The following is a 6966-nucleotide window of genomic DNA, read 5'->3' on the forward strand; positions in this document are numbered from 1 at the left end:
CTAGTCATATTCACATTCCGTCTCGGCCTTCTCGCCTTCTTCTGCGCCGTTATTCCACCACTGCAAACAAACTGGCTTCTGGATCTCCACGGTCGACTTGGCCTCAGTGCCCACCTTCCCAGAAGCAGGGTCAAGCGTAAACACCTTGATGTTATTCGAGTCCTGGCCCTCAGTCACGAACCATTTTCCGCTAGGGTGGATACTCATGTGTCGAATATTTTCGACTCCGCCGTTGAAAATCTCAAGAAGCTTCAGTTTACCGGTCATATCGTCGATGGTAAATGAAGCGACAGAGCTGGAGCCCGGGAAGATCTTGTCCAGCCTATTGGAGGCGTACAGGTGTTTGCCAGAAGGCGAGAGGATAAGCTCACCGGCTGCGCCTGTCTGGCCGTCTGGAAGCGTAGACATGGTCTGTACCTCTGTCAGCTTGATGGTCTCTGCCGTATATTCGACGGACAGAACAGTGACGGTGTTGGAAAGCTCGCCAACGACGTAGTAGAACTTTGGCTTGCCTGTGGCAGGGTAGAGAACGCCATGTCGCGGTCCAGTGCCAGCCTTGACCTTGGAAGGCGGCGCAACGCTGAACTTCAGTCCGCTGTCGACCTTGAGGATGCGGATCAGGTCTGAGCCCAGGTCGGGCATGAGGACAAACTTGCCAGTTGGATCGAAGAGGACTTGATGTGGGTGAGGAGCATCCTGACGATCCGGTACTTTTCCTGGAGCTTCCATTTTGAACATGAAGTCTCCAAGATGCTTGAACTCTCCGGTTTCCTTGTTGGTGGAGTATGCCGAAGCACTGGCGGAACCACTATGGCGATATTAGCATAGCAGACACATATACATAGTATAAACAAAAAAGAAAAAAGAAATTCCGCCATACTAATTTGCAGTAATAATCACAGGCTGCTTCGGGTGCATCTCCAAGGAGACAGGTCCTGCGAGCCCCTTTATGGAGCTCAACTTCTTCAGCTTCCCATCTTGCGCGATAGAGTAGCTCGTCAAGGCGTTTTCAGTTGATGTCTCTTCGATGGTATAGAGCAACTTCCCGTCCTTGGAGATTTCCTGCCACGACGGGGTGCTGGAATCAGAGTTGTTGCCGATGATCTTCAGGGCGCCGGTCTTTGCATCGAAGCTAAGGGTTGATATGGCGTTGGCGTTGGTGCCAACGAAAGCGATATTCTGCGACACTACTCCGGTCGTCAGCAGTCCTGCCTGAAGCAGCGAGAAGAACGACACAGGCTTCATGGTGGGTAGCAGTGGGTGGTATTTGGTCAAGCAGAGTAAGGGTGACTACCTATCATAAAGGTAAGAAGCTGTGCTTTTTTTTGATCAACAAGAAAAGGGGGAGGCGGTTATATATAGCTCCTGAGGGGGGAATATCACTTACATACTAACTGGGTGCAGAATGTTCAGTGTATATCTTTTTGTTTTTGTTATACTACATGGTAAATCTCCTTCACTTGCAATAAACGCCAGTCAAATAGCAAAGCCGGCATCTCACTTCTTAGGCGCTGACTTGTGTGGCAAGGGCCAGCAGCTTAACCATGAACTTGGGCCAATCGATTGGGTTCGGTGAATTCTTGTCTTTGTGTGGAGTTGCGGGACCATGCAGAGCCATCGATAGTGAAGTTTCAGGTTGGTTTCATCATGGAGCAGATACTTCAGTAGGATATAAAACAGTCATCGTGCACTTGCAACCCCTGAGTCTTTGTGTACTCAACTCAAGGCTTATATGTGATATAGAGCGTATTTTGCGGACGACTGACACATAATTATATGTCGCCGGAAAATGGTGGCTCTGGACTATTTGATAACTGATGGTTATTCCTACTACAAAGCTTTTGAAATCGCAACTCTTCGACGAGCCTCTCTTGCAGTGAAAGCACCATTCTCCTGCGGCACGAGGATAACAGGCACATCAGGCGTGTTGAGTTAATACCCAAAGCCATCTATTACAGGGACTCAGGAGGTGAAACAGTTACTTTGAACTGGCTTGTCCATGTCGTCCCACTTCTAGCAACCTATCCGTTTATTCAGCGGCCCCAGGCCATGTTTATAGGAACGGGAGAAACACTATACGGCTAATCTGAAGATGAAGCGGCGGCAATCTTTAATAGTAAACGTCTTGGAAGAACTCTAGTTGAAGACTTGCAATCAGAGTATGGATCAATGTTTGCGGTCAACATTTACCCCTATGAACACGGCAGATATCGATCCAGCCTGCTGATGTGCAGACGATGGAGTTGGACAGCGATGATGCTTTCTGGTGTGGACCATGAAGATGATATTTTCATGGACAACGGTGAGAAGATACATAGCAAGTCTTCAGGGCGAACCTGGGCGGGTGTCCCGAAGACGTCAACCCCTTCGAACAGCGGGAGTATGAACATCTCATCATGACCCCCTCGCGATGGATTCTTTTGTGTGGCATAAGGATGTGTCCAGGAGCACGCTTACATCTCGCACCGGCGCTGTGATCGGAGAGGACATCCCTGCCACACAGCATAAAGCGGTGACTACTCCCATCTTGAGCCCGTCGAAGAGTGGCTTAAAGCAGCTTATTACTGTAAGTTTGTTGTGAAGACGAATGTCAAGAATGTTGGTGTAGATGTTCGCTGTATCTTATGAGTTCTGGCTTGGAAGACTATGGACTACTTACATGCTGTAGTCAAGCGCTCCCAAGCGGACTTCTAACTAGAACGCCAACATGCTAGGGAGGTCAGAGGCCTTAGGGCCCAAATAGAGGACCTTGAGTTATCACTGAAATATAACAAGGAGCTAACCTAGTCCTTAATAGACAGGTTCATACCATCTTAAAGGAGCCTACCTCCTAGTAACGCTGTCTCTCCTCACTATCTTGACATTCGTCTTTCACAAGGCAGGCTTACATTTACGTTTACCTCGTCTTACTTAGCTCTTGTCTTTAATGACATGCGCTTCACTCCGCTATAGCCTTATCTCTCACTCTCTCAGTCAGAAATTTCGGGTTGGTTTCATGGTTAGGGAGAAGACGTTGCGAGAAGTGGCTGTAGGATACGGTTTAGAGCTGATGTTTAAACAAGAATAATGGTTCTATTGTAGCCTTTACAAAACTGGATATATCTTGGTACTCTTTAATTACAACATATATATATTCAACCTTCATTACGTGTGGTTCCTGGGACAAAGGACCTAAGCCAGCGATTTCCTGAATTCCATAGCTTTCCTACACGATTCGTATATGGGCGTCTCCTGCCAGAACTCTGCTCAGCGTCATCATAAGGGGCTAGTAGATCGGTAGATGCGGGGTTTCTCATCGTACTCTGTGGACTAGGACTCGATCGAGAAGCTATAGATGTTTCGTTCCCGATGTTGGAAGCGTTGGAGGCAACATCTCGCTGTACCAGACCACGGTGACCGGCGACTTGTTCGGCAATCAAAGGGGTAGAAGTTCTACGTAAGCTAAGTCCGCTTGATCGTAGAGCTTGCCGTGGCTTCCAGTTAAGGTCCCTCGGCGAAGCTTGTTCCTTGGGGTCTGTGAGCTTCCTGTTGTCGAGGCCATTTGCTGTGGGCGCTGCTGCCTCTCCGGGTGTGCCCCATAGAGAAAATAGGCGTCGATGCCCCGCTGTGACGGAGGTGGTGCTCTTCCGTCGCTGTCGTTTCAAAGGTCGGCGAGAAAATGAAGGCGAGTCGGGAGTGAGGAAAGCGGAGCGGACAAGAGGCTCTCGATGGTCATCAAGGTCGCCCTCCTGGTCATCTCGAAGTTCAGCCCATATCTCTGCTGCCTCTAGGCCCGAGTTGGTAGCGCGTCTATGTGAGAAGGTCAAAGTACGGTGAGGGTGGTTGAAGGGGCTAGACTGTTGTCGGTGACGGGGTGTATGGAGTAGTAAAGGCTGGCGTTCGCCCGGGTGTGACTCCTCGTCACCGGGGTATGTGAGATCGGTGTATGACGTTGGCGAGGCGTTTGATTCTTCCATTAAACCAAGACCGGGCCCGATAGCGCTTGTTGGAGGTGGCACCGCGGCCTGTCCCGGATGTACCGAGGACTCTTCTAATCTCCATGAGAGACAAAGGACTCCAGACAAAAGTATAACGGTGCCGAGGGCTATCAACCCGGCGTGCACTCCCGAAAGCTGCGAAGTCTGGTGGAAATATATTAAGCCGTCTAAAATGGCAATTATGTTGTATACGCAAAAGACAAAGGGGTATAGGACACTAGTACTGCACAGTTTCAAGCCACGGTGCATATAGTACATCTGAGTCAGGGCTAACGCAACGAGAGCAGCTAGGATGATCCAAGCCTGCCAGCGGACAAATTGGTTCTCCTGGTCGGAAATCGTCCGTACTACCAGTTCGACAGCCGACTTTGCGAGAAGCAGGCAGTGAGCCGACAGAATGCCGCTAAGTGTACCGTATATCATCCCACGGAGCAGCTTTATTCTGGGGCTGTGGTGTAAATGCGGAGACCAGATGGACATGTAGCCCCATGGCTGGCCAGGAGTAGAGGATACCTTCAAGGCACGGGCTCCCATGACTAAAAGCAGAACGACCACGGCGGTTCCAGCCATCCAGTGGAGGAATGGAGGTCGAACAAGGAGCTCAAGAAGCTGGTCTAAAGTGTGTGCCGGTTCACCAATAGCTCCAAAGGTCGCAATCAGAATAGCGCCAGCGCATACTAGACATGTCCCGATTACCGAGTACCGTGTGAACGGCTCGCCTAAAATCAGGGTTGCAAATATGGTATTGAAAACAAGGCCAGACTGGAAAAGGGGGAAGGGGGGGATATGTTAGGGTCACAGTTCGAAGAAATGGGAAGGGCATGGAGACGCACTGCTTGCAAGGTGGATAGGACTGGTAGAGGTAGTGTCGTAATCTGTATAGTGCTCCCAACGATATTGGCACTGACAAACATGAACATTCCGACCTAGTTGCGTCCGTGATCAGTCCGTCAGTCCTTATAGAGGGTGTCCATGTCCACGAACCTGCCATCTTCTCCGTTTAAAGGCTGGTCTGCGTGTATCATAAGGAAACTTCTCATCTTCAAGCATATGCGATTTCCGCTGCAGTGTAAGCCCGACGGCCTGTAAACTAGTAGATATCACTCCGACCAGCACGCCGACCTGAGTCCCGTCGCAAGTCAACAGATCAGCAGGAGCTCGATAACACAGCTCCGAACAAGGGCAAAAAAAACAACGACATACTATAATGCCCCCTGTAGGTGACAGGTGACCGAGGCCCATCTCGAGTATCCCCATGCATTTGTAGTCAACGCGAGCAAAGGGAGGGAAAAGAAAACCGGTGAAAGCTAGAGATCGTAGCGGTTGGCTACTGTCTGGCGAAGGACATGGCGGGAGGGTTCGAGAAAGCGAGGCCGCGCGAGAACACCGAGATCTAGTTATATATGCAAGCAGAGTGAGACAGAAAGCGCAGCAGACGGCCGTGATGGCATGGCCGGGTGATTAGCTGCAACCTGCGCAAGGGGTGATGCGGTCGTTTGGCCTTCTCTTGCGTTGTGTTGGTGGTTCGAAGGGCGAGTCGCTGGAATCCGTGGTTGGAAGAAGAGTTAAGCAGGTGACGCTCCACAGACTTCTCCATCATCATCATCGTCAAATCTCCTTTCATCTACCAACAACCAAAAAGCAACGAGCATCCAGACAGCCTGACAACCAGCGTTTTCTGCACTCCTGACCAGCTGTTGTCGGTAACTACGTCGTCTAGGAGGGTCTCACCGAGGTATGCAGAACTGCGTCACTGTTTACTGTTGATATCTCTCGCTGACAAGCTTGTCGTTGCCTTCAGCTTCAAACGCCCTATTGAGATACAAGCATCCATTGCATTCAAGATGTCTCAACGTCATGCTCTTTCAGACGACCAGGTATGTTTCCTGTGGCCTTTTTTTTTGCCTACTTGCAGTGGGGAATTGCTGATGCCGGATATGTTCATCGCATTAGGTCGCGGGTGAGCTCCGCAAGATGACCGCCTTCATTCGACAAGAAGCTCTCGAGAAGGCTAGGGAGATCAATCTCAAGGCAGACGAGGAGTTCGCCATTGAGAAATCGAAGCTTGTACGACAGGAAACTGCCGCAATCGACCAGCTGTACGAGAAGAAGTTCAAACAGGCCAGCATGTCGCAGCAAATCACCAAATCCACGCTTGCCAACAAGACTCGTCTACGGGTTCTCTCTGCCAAACAGCAGCTTCTGGACGAATTGTTTGAGCGTGCCAGAGGAGATGTCACTTCTGCTACAAAGGGGAAGAAGGGCGTCAACTACGAGAAAATATTGGCCGGTTTGATTCTGGAGGGCCTCTACGCTTTGAACGAGAGCAAGGTGCAGGTTAGAGCCAGAAAGGCTGATTATGCCACCGTCAAGAAGGCGGCCGAGGCCGCTTCCAAGGACTTCAAGGACAAGGTCGGAAAGGAAGTCACCGTCGAGATCGATGAGAGTGAACCGCTTGCTGAGGATTCGTATGTTTTTTCTTTCTTCTCCCATCATCATAACCATCTACCAAAATGCGGATTGCTAACCGGAGTGTAATTTAGTGCCGGAGGTGTCGTTGTCCTTGGAAGCAATGGGAAAATCGAGTTCAATAACACACTTGAGGAACGACTGAGATTACTGGAAGCTGACTCCCTACCCGCTGTCAGAGAGATGCTCTTCGGCAAGAACGCAAATCGCAAATTCCATGACTGATTTGCGTCTCTCTAGTGTTCTCCCCCTTCCTTCTTCTCTTCCTTTTCTTGAGCATTGCGCGGGCTTTCACCCCACATTTTCGATTTGTATTCTCTAATCTCTGTCGCCATCATCACATATAGCTTATCTGTCAACCAGCCATTTTCTCCCACCTCAACGGGGCTCCCATCCCCTTGACCACTAGAAGCACTGCGGATATATATATATAGCTCTAGTCGCCGCCGTTCTTGGATTCTATGACCATTTAGAATATTGTTTGTATTTTACTCTATATCCACCCACCCTTCCCGTTTTG

At 49.9% G+C, this 6966-nt stretch overlaps 3 protein-coding genes across 3 annotated transcripts; 1 reads left to right on the top strand and 2 right to left on the bottom strand.

Annotated features, from left to right (window-relative positions):
* MCYG_00595 (carboxy-cis,cis-muconate cyclase) lies at positions 1 to 1245 on the bottom strand (the record flags this gene model as incomplete). The annotated part of the gene is made up of 2 exons (XM_002850445.1): positions 1 to 808; positions 881 to 1245. 2 exons carry the CDS (start codon positions 1243 to 1245, stop codon positions 1 to 3), a joined length of 1173 nt encoding a protein of 390 aa, XP_002850491.1.
* A 1889-nt stretch (positions 1246 to 3134) lies between these two features.
* MCYG_00596 (DUF803 domain-containing protein) lies at positions 3135 to 5219 on the bottom strand (the record flags this gene model as incomplete). The annotated part of the gene is made up of 4 exons (XM_002850446.1): positions 3135 to 4739; positions 4811 to 4903; positions 4962 to 5099; positions 5181 to 5219. The coding sequence occupies 4 exons, from the start codon at positions 5217 to 5219 to the stop codon at positions 3135 to 3137; spliced, it is 1875 nt and encodes a 624-aa protein (XP_002850492.1).
* A 569-nt stretch (positions 5220 to 5788) lies between these two features.
* On the top strand, positions 5789 to 6671 carry MCYG_00597 (vacuolar ATP synthase subunit E; the record flags this gene model as incomplete). The annotated part of the gene is made up of 3 exons (XM_002850447.1): positions 5789 to 5854; positions 5931 to 6445; positions 6521 to 6671. 3 exons carry the CDS (start codon positions 5822 to 5824, stop codon positions 6669 to 6671), a joined length of 699 nt encoding a protein of 232 aa, XP_002850493.1.
* Between the last annotated feature and the right edge of the window lie 295 nt (positions 6672 to 6966).

The sequence above is a fragment of the Microsporum canis genome, genomic scaffold (assembly GCF_000151145.1).
Source record: "Microsporum canis CBS 113480 supercont1.1 genomic scaffold, whole genome shotgun sequence".
Classification (NCBI taxonomy): domain Eukaryota; kingdom Fungi; phylum Ascomycota; class Eurotiomycetes; order Onygenales; family Arthrodermataceae; genus Microsporum; species Microsporum canis.